Source organism: Sinocyclocheilus anshuiensis, unplaced genomic scaffold (genome assembly GCF_001515605.1).
Source record: "Sinocyclocheilus anshuiensis isolate Anshui unplaced genomic scaffold, SAMN03320099.WGS_v1.1 scaffold1734, whole genome shotgun sequence".
Taxonomy (NCBI): domain Eukaryota; kingdom Metazoa; phylum Chordata; class Actinopteri; order Cypriniformes; family Cyprinidae; genus Sinocyclocheilus; species Sinocyclocheilus anshuiensis.
The window spans coordinates 320,374-334,654 of record NW_015544334.1 but is presented as its reverse complement, the minus strand read 5'-3'; the positions used below and the strand labels follow the sequence as shown (position 1 = coordinate 334,654).

The following is a 14,281-nucleotide window of genomic DNA, read 5'->3' as shown; positions in this document are numbered from 1 at the left end:
AGTTTGACGTTGTATTTTGTTGTTGCATTCAAGCAATTGACGCCTAACTGCCGCTAATTCAAAAGTGAAAGTAAAATGCGCACGGCGCTTTTAAGCTATTTAAAAGCGAAGGAAAGCGAGGGAAAATTCAAACTAACTAAAAACGAACAATTGCGTTACTCCGAATTACCACTATTTTAAAGTGAAAGTAAAATGGGCACACCACTTTTACAAGCTATTTAAAAGCGAAGGAAAGCGAGGAAAAGAGGGAACGCCCCGCCCCCGCGGTGATACCGGTATTACCGGTGTTGTCACACTTCGATTAACCGGGGGGAAAATTTCCTCACCGTCACAACCCTAGTATACATTTGTAATAAGTTTTTATTATTTAAATACCAGCATTAGCTATTGAAAATCCTGTATTAATCAACCTGTTAGTCAATCACTAGCAAAATAGCCATAAAATAATTACATCTGAAGAACTGCAGTGTTTCAAAAGGCTAGGTTTAGAATTACAAAAAAAGCTTCTAAGTTATAAAAAAGCAGGGATATAAATATGTCTGCTCAGAAATATCACTATATGTCAAACACACCACTTTCTCTTACTGAGAGGCTCAATTTCTAGAGCTGGGGGGGTTAAGAGTCCTCTTTTTGATAAACTGTCACATTGTAAATGTCTGTCCGCTGCACAGATCAACTGGGATCTGAGTGGACAGCCCCCGTGGTCCATAAACAGCACAAGCTGCTGACGGTGCAGACTGGGGCAGTTCATTTAAACAAAAGGCCTGTTGTCTCTGTACTGGCCCTACATTTGACTACATGGAGGAGTTGCCCACTAGCCCGCATGGACAAGCCCTAGCCCATGTGAAACAACTGCACAGCTCCTCATTTGAAATGGATGACACCATAAAGCAGCAGTGCCGCATTCAAATGCCCCAACCTGAGGCGAACCATAGATCACAGCAATAGCTTCAGAATGATCACAAACCATGGTATCATGCTGCTTCAGAATCAATATCAATGTTTACTAGGGCTGTGCGATTAATCGAAATCGTCATAAAATCACGATTTGAGCTTGCGCGATTTCTAAATCGCTTTACGGCACGATTTTCCGTGCCCCCGACCTCCCGCAGTATGCTATCCGAACCAATCAGAATGCAGCGCGCCTAAATGGAGCACGAGAACAGAACAGACCGGGCGGGCATACAAACGTAACGCCAGGTTCACACACTCCGTCTGTGGTGCGTATTTTTCCACGCCCATGTTAACGGATCAGAGCGTTCACACTGCATGCGATTGCGGTCCGGCAGTGCGCTCCAGGAGCAGTGCATCTGCAGCAGTCATGCTGCGATCGTTTCCGCACGGAGTCTATTTATGCTGTGCTGCATGCGCTGAAATAAAGTGACACTGCATTATTTGCGGTAAAAATTAACATGGATTGACACGGAAATTTTGTAATTACACCATACTGTCTACTGTTTCACAGTCAACACATGGCTTTTTGGCTAGATTTAAAACAAGGAAAAGTGCACTTTTAGATAAACAAGGCAATAATAGATGGCACTCATGGTGGTAGTTAAACAAAGTTATATTTATTGAGTTTAAACGTGAATATGTCTATGAAAGATTGTATTACTGTACTGTGATAAAAGAGAATCACAATGATGAAAAAGCATTTTCAGAAACAACGTTTGGATTTGAAATCAAAATAATGGATAAATGTTGTGTTTGTGGTAAACAGCCACGGATCGGTATACGCACTGCAGACGGAGTACGTGTGAACTTGGCGCAACAAATCTAGTTCAACATCTGAGGCAACACCACAAAGAGCTCTATGACCAATACATTTTTTGTCCATATCGCACAGCCCTAATAATTACACCACATAAACTGTAAAAAAAAAAAATTATAATTAGTTTTATGGTAAAAGACTGTAAACAAAAGGTACTATAAAAACCTATTAACTGATAAGTTCTGTTAGAAACAGTGAAAAACCCCTGTGGGACACTTCATGTGATTTTACAGTAAAATGGAAAAAAAAATGAAAATTGACATTACTTGAATTCCCTGTGTGATGCTTCCCATTTGAAGGTTTTTCATTTAAATAATTATGTTTCTCCTTAGTTTTTCGTATCAGTTGTACATTAGGGTTTAAGGTTATATCTTATATGGTTAAATTAATGTTTACTGCATTATTTTAGTTACCATGATGGTGTTTTGCGTTTGCATAAATGACTCTGTGCACCTTCTATACATTAGTATTTACCTCAGCTTGTGAAAAAGCTACTTGTGATGAACTTTGATTCATCATGTGGCTTTCTCATTAGCGTATGTGTATTTTAGTGGTTTTAGGTTAATATATTAATGTTGTACAAGTCGAACTGAAATATACAATTTTTAACAGCAAATTTCAATCAGTAAAACGTAGAATGTTGCTACCGTATTTTTTACAGTAAAGTCCTGGAAACCATTTTTTACTGTCAGTTTCATTATGTAGAGTTCTTTGGTCTGTATGAGAACAGCTCTAAAATGATGCGAATTAAAAAGACGCCAAGTCAACAGAAATGATCAGGGATGCATTTACAGTAATCAATGTGTTTCGGCTTATGGAAATGCGCAAGTCTGCACTACGGCCATTCGAATATCATCTACCGCACATAAATCTAACTCTTCCTGTCCTGTTAGAGAGATTGATCGTCAACATTGACCTTTTGTCTCCCTATTTTGGTTGATTTATGAGGTTGTGAACAGGAGAGTCCTTCCATGGAGAGACTGAGTGTTGTGCTGTTTGCAGTTCCTTTAGCCTGTGTGCTGAACAGTTGGAGCTGCCGCTACAAACCTCTCCACTGAACCCATCCAGCCCCTCCTCCACCACTCTGAGCCTATGTGTGTGTGTGTGTGTGTGGAGGAAGACCTGGCAACGAAAAGAGCTGAACAGTGGCAGCTTGGGAGAATGACTTCAGAGCAGGTTGATATCAGCACAAGTCATCGCACATGCATACGGCAGAGTCATTTCAGGCTGTTTGGAGCCCGCAGGGGGACAAGACTCGCCTTTAGCTCTTACTAACATGGCTAAATGTAATAATGACATGAAGTGATTATCACAGCACTACGGGAAAAACTGTTTCTGAAATACCTTTCAGCTCAAATCAGCATAAGCCCTGCAAAGGATGCATAGCATCTTCAGAGAGAGAACCTTAGACAACACAAAAGAAACAAATCTGGAGATGAATAACCACAGCTGAGCATAGGAAATATAAACAGCTCCATGCTTATGGATTTCTTACGCACAACTGGGTGTGTGTGGTTTGTGTACATAAAATAAAACCACAAAGTCAGGTGGGACTGTGCCGGCATGCTCAAAACCCAGAGTGTGTGTGCGTGTGTAAACAGAGTAACGCTGTACAGCAGAGGCTCTCAACGGGTGGGTCGCAGGTCTGTTCTGATAAGGTATTGGGCAGAAGGAGAAAAAACAATGCTAAATGCTAATAATAAAATAGAATTGGGAAAGCAAATAAACAACATTATTAAGTCTGAAATGGAGAAAATATAGTAGTCAACATTTGGAGTGGATCAAATCCTTTCACCAAAGTTGTCCTAAAATCAAAACAGTCCGCTCTTGTCTTAGGACGACTTTGATTAACTTTTTTGATCCACTTCAAATGTTGACTACTGTACTTCACAAACATTTTGTTGTTGACGTCAAAATCAAGTTTCCATTTGTTTTTTATACAAATTCATCTGTCACTTAGTAGAAGACAAATTAGACAGATGTCGTTCTATCAAAAGGAGGAAAATAAATAAATCTGTCATTTGAAATGCTGCAAGTGAATTTAGGCATCAAAACATTATAAATGTACAGCATGAAAAATGCATATTCAATTTAAGATTTGCTAAATATTACATATAAAAATATGAATCCATTTTTTTCAATCACATTTTTTTTTTCAGTTTTTCTTTTTTGACACTGTCAAATTAATAAATAAATAAATAAACAAATAAAAGATATGGTACCAATATATCTGTATACGGCAAATGTAATCTAAATATGCATGCTCATTCAGTTTATTTGAACATACTACTATTCAAAAATGTGGGGTCTTCAAAAATCACTTAATATGCTGATTTAGTGGTCAATAAACATTTCTTATTATTAATCTTGTGATGATTTTGAAAACAGTAGTGCTACTTGATATTTTTATGGAAACTGTGGGGTCTTCAAAAATCACTTAATATGCTGATTTAGTGGTCAAGAAACATTTCTTATTATTAATCTTGTGATGATTTTGAAAACAGTAGTGCTACTTGATATTTTTATGGAAACAGTGTTAACTTTTTTCCAGGTTTCTTTGAAGAACAGATAGCTAAAAAAAAAAAAAGAAATCTTTTGTAACATTATAAATAGCTTACCACTTTTGATCATCAGTTTGCTTCCTTGCTAAATAAAAAGTTAATTTCTTTTAGAAAAGAAAAGAAAAGAACAGAAAGAAAAGAAAAGAAAAGAATTTCTGACTCTTAACGTTTAAACGGTAGTGTAATCCGTGCATAATGGCGAAATGGGCAGGTCGCGTGACATCTTCATTCTCAAAACCATGACCAAAACTACAGAGTACAAATACAAACTCTCAGGCTCAAGGCTACATTTAATACAGGTTCACTTGCAATGTGAATAAACATGGTTACTGCCAAAAATATGGTTTCACCGAAGGTTCTGAAAGAATGAAACCACCAAAATTCAATTAAGCCAACAACAATAGTATGTGAAGCACTCAACAGTACAGTTACTCAGGGCAAAATCAACATCCAAGTTCATATTTCCTTCCATCAACACCTTCAGTTGGCTATTCTTTCCAAAGAAAGACCTCAGAGTGGAGGTTCATGACCCCACCACAATCATCCTCCAAAACACGACAGATGTACCAATAAAGATGTCATTAATCTCACATATCTGCAACTGCATCATTACAAAATCAGATCAACTACAATCCTTTCAAACCATTTTTAAAGACTCCAGAGCCATTCTTACAGGTCTACGAACACAGCACATGTATGTTCAAATCGATTTGCCATGGTAGACTGGCAAGTGTGTTTCCATGGAAACAAGCCCATAGCCTATTCCATAGACGTGTGTCTGGGAAGCACTTGGTTTGAACAAAATTAAAATGGAAATGATATGACCCATGTCATGGGCAGTGAAATAGAAGCACATCTCCATGGGCTAATCCAGGGGAAAAATCTTTATTTCAGTGACCCATGATGCCTCGCTCTGTTCGCTGGAAATAGATTGAAGACGTAGAGCATTGACCAAGAAACCCTAGTGAGATCTTTGCATTCAGGATCAGTCAATAGTACTTTCATCCTCATCTGTAACATCACGTTTCAACCTGCAGAAGATCCCTGTTCCACCCTGTTGGTCTGCTGCCTTCATGGTCAATCCCAACAATTTATCATCAATCCAATGCTAAAATCCACACGCATCAGCTTTGCTATGTCATAAAACGATTACGTCATTGCTCCGAAACATCCACTGCAAAACAGAAAATACTGATAATTCAACACATTGCCTCTTCTGATTCAACAGAAAGAATGTATTCATCATCTATGCAAGTGGATTAAAAATAAAGGTTCTAAACAGAGGTTTTCAAACCATGGGTTCCACAAAGAACCTTCCAGTGAACAGTTCTTAAAGAATCTTTTTCCACGATAAGGAACCTTTTGTTTATGGGTGTTAAAGGTTCTTCTTCTTCAAGGCACCATAGATGCCAATAAAAAAAATATATTTTTAAGTGCGTATGTTATGTGCAAATTACTAAATACAGTTTCTACAGAAATCAGTTTGCTCCACTCATGTATATCCCAAAAAAATCCCAGTCAACTGCTTCTATATATCATATCTAAAATAAGTTACCAAACATCAGTTTTAAATATGTATGCAAACTGTGCATGTTTTCCTTCCAATCCTCTATCCTTCCTGCCAGAGTGACTTCGACTGGTCAACTCCAGCACTTGACTATTGATCCAAAGCTAAAAATAACTGCAACACCATTTCAAGTCATCACCATGTCAACCTCCAATGCACAACAATCGAAAGCACAACTTCATCACCTGTGCAAATACAAAGACCGGTCATGCTGCATGCAAGCGGACAAATACCATTTCTACATAAATCTGTTCACTCATGTCTATCCCAAAAATCCTGACCAACTGCTTCTATATTTCATATTCATTTAAAACATGTGCTCTGATCCACATCATGAATCAAGCATGATGGACATGTTCACCTCCCAATCCACTATCTTTTCTGCCAGAGTGACTTCATCTGGTCAGCTGCAAAGAAATGTTCTGCTGCATGCAAATACAGATTCTACATCAACCACATCACACACTATGTCTATCGAAAACACTTCACTTTTAAATTATCTAGAAGTCAGTTAGACCACCAAACGTCAGTGTTGTAACTTGTGTATTTGTGATGCACATCATGAACCAAGCATGTTCGCTTTACTATTGATCCAAAGCTAAAAATAGCTGCAACATCATGCAACACTATTTCATCAAGTCATTGCCACATGTCAACATCCAATGCACAATAATCAAAAGCATGACCTCATCATGCATTCAAATACAGATTCTACATCAATCACATCACACACCATGTCTTTTGAAACCACTACACTTTTAAATGACCCTCTACTAGTACTCTCACGTCCATCTAGAAGTCAGTTAGACCACCAAACGTCAAGTGCTGTAACTTGTGTATTTGTGATGCACATCAACCAAGCATATTCCCTTTACTATTGATCCAAAGCTACAAAAAAATAGCTGCAACCATCATGCAACAGTATTTCATCAAGTCATCGCCACGTCAAGTGCACAATCATCAAAAGCATGACCTCATCATGCATGCAAATGCAAAGACGTTATGTTGCATGCAAATACAGATTCTAGCAATCAGATCTCACAATATGTCTATTGAAAATACTGCAATACTCATGGTCAACCTCTGCTAGACCTTTCACCTCCATCTAGAAGCAAGTCAGACCACCAAACATCTGTGATGCATCATGAATCAAGCATGTCCAGTCTGTAGTGCATCTTACCAGAGTGATCAGCTGGTCCTCCGCCGTTGGCGAAGAGGGCAGAGTACAGGTGAGGGTATGTCTTCTCCAGGGCCACACAGAGCTCCAGGAAATGGTCGCTCTGCTTGTTCATGAGCATCTTCAGGAGCTGGTCCACTTTCTCGGCGCTGGAGGAGCAGTTCTGGTCCAGCTCGAAGGCTTCCTGCTCGCTGAGGCTTCCCGATTTACTCAGCAGCTCTATCAGCTGGTCTGCATCCGTGATGGACTCCAGTAAGTTCTGGTGGTACTGGTGAAGTAACTCTTTGTGCTTGGGCTCCATTGCAGTTCCTACAGTTCCCTAGCTAACTAGCTAGCTCCGCGCTATGGCCGTGGAGCCGATTCCCCCTCACAAACCCGATGAATGCAGCAGCAACTTCTTTCTGTCCGCTCACTTGTAGGATTTGAGCCAAGGCGCCATGAGATGTGATGGCTTAATGAAGCGGGGTTTCATTACAAACTGCAGAAAGGCACAGAAGCCATATTTGTTGCCTGAGGCTGTTGACTGCACTAAACAGCGAGACATTTCTCCGGATCACTTACGCAAGGCAACTTTGTTCATTTTTCCCTGCGCTTCCGAGGAGAGCATGTTCGTCTGCGTTTATAGTTTCTTCTTGGCCATTTATGTGGCGCTGTGCGGACTCAAGTGTGAGCAAAAGTAGCGCAACTCTTCTGGCGTTCCTTACTTAAACTGCACGCTCCGCCATGTCTCGGTATCTCAGCAGCTGCTGCCTGCCTGCTGTCAATCAACTTCCGTACAATGGCCATATACGGTAAAGTGGGCGGGGCATTTGCCAGAGACACACCTGCTTTTCTCCAATGGGCGTGCACTACTGTTTAAAAATTCGGGGAAAAAAGGCTACACGGTTATGAGGATGATGCATCATGACATAACAAGTGCAAGGGGACTTTACCCTGGAACATGTGCTGTGTTTTCACGAGACTGTTGATTTTCAGTAAATGTGACTGTGCTAGTTTGTGATTTTATTATAGTGTAACAATATAGTCTAGACATTTAAATAAATAAATACATTTAAAATCGGAACATGGTGGTGGCTGCTGGTTTATAAAAAGGTTATCATCAAGTGGTCTCAAAGCAGGATGAATAGATCACTGTAATAGTACCGTAAAATGTAGTCCTTGTTAAAAAAAATTAAAAAAGTAAACTGTTGTATGATAGAATAATTAGTAAATAATGTGATCTTTCTTATATACATATATTATCTGTAATTTCTGGACAGTCTTTATTAAAATGACATAGTTAAACAAGTTTTACCAAATAGAAAAGGATACATTTTCTGCAGGTGTCATTGTTCCACAGGCTACATATAATTAATTCCTAATAATAACAAGAACTATGTGTAATTACAAGCAGTTCCACAAAAATGGCACACAAATTAGAAGTATCGTTCTGCTTTGCTCTGTATGTATGTTCTGTTTTACAAAAGTATGTAAATACAGATTATTAACAATAATGTGTGACCTACTGCAAAAAAAGGAGGGAAAAGGAGAAAAAAAATCCTACTCAGTATTTTTGTCTTATTTTTCTAGTATGTAGCTATATTATACAAAATCTTAAATTGAGATGCATTCATCTAAGCAAAATGGCATAACATATTAAGACTTGTTTTACAAAAAGATATACAGAGTATTATGACTGTAAAGTGTGACCTACTGCAAAAAAAAAATATATATATCTTTTTTTTTTCCTAGTATTTTTGTCTTATTTTGTATATATAAAAATCTTAAATTGAGATGCATTCGTCTAAGAAGCAAAATGGCTTGTTTTCTTAAAAAAGTTTAAAAAATAAGTTAGTTTATGCTTAAAACAAGAAAAATAATCTGGCAGTGAAAAAAAAGGTTATTTTTCTTCTCAAGTGAATCTATCCCAGGATTTTTGGGATAGACATGATCGAACAGATTTATGTAGAAATGGTATTTGCTCAAGTGAATGCATCCTCATTTAACAATTTTTAGATATTTTTTAATAGAAAACAAGACAAAAATATGAAGAAAAAATCATTTGTTCAGGTGTAGAAAAATATACATTTTCTGATATTCATATCACAAGAACAAACTCCAAATGATATTGATTTATTCTAGATTTCATGTTAAAATGATTTCAGTGATTTATCCTGCTCAGTCACTGTTTATTCAATATCATCCATATGAGTGCATTACATTTCTGATTTATGGCTTTGTGGACCATCCATCTTTGAAGCTCAAAGTTCACATTATTGTGCTGAAAGCCAGTAAGAATAGGAGGTGAAAGACACATCTCCATTAGATGACATATCATATGTACAGCTCATACCGCTTTATATGTAGAACTAAAGGTTACGTGGAGTTCAAAGGCTGTAAGAGGCCAGTCGGGGTTTTTACATGGTAATGAAAAGCAGATTAGTAAGTACCCAGTCAATTATCAGTTATCTCAAACATACAAAGAAAGATAAACATGGGATTAAGCCAGATCGAGTCATTTTATTGGACTAAAGTAGATAACAAGCAGTGCAAAGGATGTCTGTCAGACACATGCAGACATGGTGAACTAATGAACTATCAGTTCTCACAGCAACTGATTGTATGTTATGCAAGGCTTAACAGAGTGCAGAAACATTTGGAGAAATCTGCAATCTTTTCATTGCAGCTGACAGATGGAAAGAACCACATGTCAGCAAAGCAGGGTTGGTTACTCCCATCTGACAAACCTTGTGACACTGCAAATCGGTTGCTCTAAATTGAAGCTATTTTACACTGCACTCCCACGTGAAGCATAAATGGGTGCTGTCAAGGCACTTGATGCTTAGATAGAGTTAACAACCGCCAATTAGAGAACACACGTGTCTGTATACACTTCACCAAAAATCAAGATAGATACAGAACATCAGCTCTTTGTCTATATTTTGTGGAACTCATAGAGACACAAAATAGTCATTTGTTGTGACTGATTGATGATTAAATTACTATGATGGAGTTATTTATCTAGTTAATTCTATGAAGACTTGTGAACATTTTCTGTAAAGAGAATAGCGCGCAGAGGTAAAACCATTTTAAACGATTCTTTAAAAAAGACATGATTATTATTTATGAACAGATGTTTGGTTTGTATCTAGAGGTTAGATATAAGTTGATTGCTCTCAGTGGAACCTGATTTTCTGGATAGTATGTGTAAGCCCTGAATAATCAAGATTGAAGTTTTTAATTTTGAATGGATTTCCATTTCATTTATGACCTAAATGCTGAAAGACAATTACTTGTGAAAAATAAATAAATAAAATAAATGTATGCAATCAATCTTCAGAGATAAAAAGGTTAAAAGGTAGCTAAAAGAAATCACACGATTTTCTGTTTTATTTATTTTTTAAATAATACCATAATAGACTGACATTTATTAAATGTATTTTTTTGTTGTTGTTGCATAGTTTGTCATTGTATTTAAATGCACAGGGCAATCCTGCCCTCTACTGGTGCAAATAAGAATATCCTGAATTGAAATCCTGAGTCATACATAATGTGTGAGGCAGCTTTCGCTGTCACTGACTCACGTTCATAATATTTATATTCACATATTTAATTATTTATATACATCCATCCAAGATATTTGCTTTCATACCTTTACATTTAAGAACAAGGCCTATGACTATACATTACAGAATAAGAGTCCTTCTGCAATCTCTCCGCCAAAATCTTCCCGGGAATGATTTAAAAATGTCCCCGCCATTATTTAAAACCTGACTGTCACATTGTGTTCTCGATGAACTTGTCTAACTAAATAACGCTCATGTAACTTGTCGTCCTCAGCAGTTTGGCCTCGGTATGAATGACCAGGCATTAGATTTGAGCTGATCTGGGAGCAGTGACACTTCAGACTCAGCTTCAGATGATGGATGTACCCCATGATTCAGTCACAGTGAGCTGAGAACCTCCTTAGCTATTCAAATCTTCTTTTAAACACGGCTAATTACAAGTGGCATAAATACTAAGAGGGTATACAAGACATTCAGTTTTACCGACTACTTGTTTTGCCATTTAAACAGTAATATTTTCATGAAATTATTTCAGCTTTGAGCTATATAATACATATTATAAATCTCATATTACTCTAGTTTAATCTGGATAGCTCAAAAAATTGAGACCTTGGCATAACTAGAAAAACAAATAAAAAGGTTATATTAAATTTAAATTAAATATATAATTTTATATTAACCTATATCATGCATTTAATGAGAGGTATTTTTTATATTGATCTTTTTGTCTATGTATATATTATTTATTATATTGCTCAAAATATTTCAGACCTTGGCATAACTACAAATAATTATGTTCATTAATTAAAACTGTATTTTAATCGAATTAAATGTTTTTATAAAAGTATAAATATCCTATAAAAATATGAACTAATTTCATCATGTCATTTAATTATGTGCTCCAGATGTAATTCTTTTTATTAATTTTCAGATGTCTAATTCTGATTCTGATTCTTATTTTTGCCTGGGTAAACTCACTTTAGATATGAAGTCTCCTATCTTTATTCTGTAGATTGTAATGCTATTTGACCGCGAGTCATGCCTGATCTAGTAGGAATAATTATATGAATGTTGTTATTAATATTTTATCAGGGTGTTTTGAGTGCAGAAGTCAGCACTGATAGTCCCAAACGGGCTACTGAAGAAATACCAACTTAATTCAAGTTGAACGCTTGAGTTATTATCTCTTTCAGGCAGGATTTACTTAGCATTTCATATGCGTGTTTGGCTCTGTACAGAGTAAACAAATAAGAAACACAAAGACAGCACCATCATTACCACTTTTTTTGCCTCAATAGTGAGGAGGCCAACAATCATAATGGTTACAACAAAAGAAGTATGTATAGTAAAAAAAAAAAACTGAGTGTATTATGCATAAGATGCAGAAAATATAAATTTCTTTACTATAAAATGTCCATTTTGACGACTAAACCTAACATTTATGGCACATTTTCCCCAGTAAATGTATATTACTTAAAATACATGTGTAAAAACATTTTTAGCATTCAGATCTGTGCGCAATACTTAATCCAGAATTTTCTTAAATCAACTTGCAAACTAAGTATACATGGAGGAAACGCATACATCCGATAGCATACAATAATACGCTAAGCCACTGCTTTGAGTGTAGAAGGCACATAAAGATATAGTTGGCTACTCTCGAAATAAAAATATATTAATAAAAGAGCATTAAATGTAACGTGCAGCATATATGCACACAAGTGCCTCTGCACTGAGTACGGTAAAACATGCAAGTATGCAAGAGTGCAAATGAAAGTAAGGCGTAAGATGTGCAGAGATCGTGGTGTGGCTTCATGTCCTCTGAGGGTCTGTATCCTCTAATCGCTTCCACCGCAGAGCTTCAGCAGTAGTTTCTTATAATCCCCTGAAGTGTCTCCCTGTAAATGCAGATTACTTTTGATTACAATTATTATTACAGTGCCGCAATTTTCATTTCTCAAAAACATAAAGCATAGTTTGAGGGGTCGTTACACTGGTACTCACAGATATGGCTGTGTATAGAGATTTCCCATAATTCTTCAGGTATTCCTGACGAATGTCCAGCATGTCCACCTCAGAGCGGGTCACCATGATGCGCATCAAAGTGCGATCCTTGGTTCCTGCTCCCTGCATATTTCAAGCAGCATTTTTCTTCGTTTTTAAGCATATTCGGATTTGAAACTTTGATGCATGTGATCTTATACACTTAGAGCAGTGGTTCTCCAAACTCTCAGGTCAACTACTGCCTTTAATCAAATTAGAATCCTGTAACCTGTGTTCCCTCTAATTACTTCAGCACTGAGCAAATTAACTCTTTAGAGTAGAGTACATAAGGACTGTGAGTGACATTATTCCATATTAATATTAACATCATAAAATTACAGTAGTTACTGCAGTCCAATTTAAATATATTCTATTTTCTATTGTTTTAAATATTTCAGAACTGAGCATAAGTACAAAAATTGATGTTCATTATTAACATTTCCATGACTTTTCCCTATATGTAATTTTATATTATTAAATATTTTTTTTTATAAAACACATACATATTAATTTAAAATTACCAATTCAAAAAAAATTGTATTCTAATGTAAAAATATAAAACATTTTTTTATAAAATAAATAAATATATAAAGACAATAATATAAAAACATATTTTTACTACGATAAATAAGACATTCTTCTGGCATACCACCTGGGGGCACTTTGTGCACACAGTTTGAGAACCACTGCTGTACAATAAAATGACTTCAAATACTGTAAACCATGGCTTTGTTTGTAATTAATCATACATTTGACATCTCTGTTACTCTGTAGTCAGTACAGCTCATTCGCATTGAGAAGAATTATTCTCACCTTCATGGCCTTGTAGAGTCTCTCAGCAAAGTAGGCCGGTGTGTTCTTGATGCATTTCACTGCATACAGAAAAACATGTTTAGACTCACCATACGCAAATCACCCTGCAGCTAACAAGCCGTGTACAATAGAGCAACCAAGACGAATCTTGAAACTTAAATGGAAAAATATAACAGAATGAAGACAGACCAGGCATTCATCTGAAACTGAAAGTCATTTAAAAGAGAAAACCGGACTGTTCAAAACAGCAAACCGAAATAACACACTAAACACACCTCATTATGAACACGTCACCGACTGAAAGGAAGTCATGCACTATGACACAGCAAGCACATATGTCAGCTACATTATGTGTTATGACACACGTTTGTGTTATGAATCTCATTGTGTGAAAAATATATCACCGCATATTTACCCTATAACAGCTTTACCCTTTAAGGGGCCGGCAGGATGGAGAGCAAGTTAAGAAATACAATTATGAGTGTTTAATGATTAGATTTCATGAAACGATTATAGATGGCAGATCAGACAGCTCACCGACAGCCAGCATGCCGCTCTCCAGATCCCCAGACATCTCCCTCTCGATACTCTTCACAATGTCTCTGCCACACATGTGCTGATACTCATGAAACACTGTCAACACAAAAATACTTCATGTCTTAATATAGTCACTATTTCTGCAAACACTGAAATCACAAACAAACAGCTGTTAATGAGCATGTGAGAGCACAATAATGAATGAATGACCACTAGCTTACTATTTCAAAAAAATATTGTGCACAACACACTTTGGAATCACTGTTT

The 14,281-nt window shown here is 36.7% G+C and overlaps 2 protein-coding genes across 3 annotated transcripts in view; both read right to left on the bottom strand.

Annotated features, from left to right (window-relative positions):
* LOC107698145 (disks large homolog 5-like) overlaps positions 1–7,935 on the bottom strand; it is an 80,870-nt gene extending 72,935 nt beyond the window's left edge. Inside the window, exon 1 of the mRNA XM_016499081.1 lies at positions 7,080–7,935. Coding sequence (XP_016354567.1) covers positions 7,080–7,377 — 298 coding nt within the window. The 5' untranslated portion in view covers positions 7,378–7,935. The remainder of the gene's footprint in view (positions 1–7,079) is intronic.
* A 4,066-nt stretch (positions 7,936–12,001) lies between these two features.
* Positions 12,002–14,281, bottom strand: part of anxa11a (annexin A11a) — an 11,912-nt gene continuing 9,632 nt past the window's right edge. For both annotated transcript variants that reach the window (XM_016499113.1, XM_016499114.1), the window contains exons 11-14: positions 14,015–14,110; positions 13,478–13,536; positions 12,626–12,748; positions 12,002–12,519 (exon numbers count right to left, since the gene is read on the bottom strand). In XM_016499113.1, coding sequence (XP_016354599.1) covers positions 12,460–12,519; positions 12,626–12,748; positions 13,478–13,536; positions 14,015–14,110 — 338 coding nt within the window. In that variant the 3' untranslated portion in view covers positions 12,002–12,459. The remainder of the gene's footprint in view (positions 12,520–12,625; positions 12,749–13,477; positions 13,537–14,014; positions 14,111–14,281) is intronic.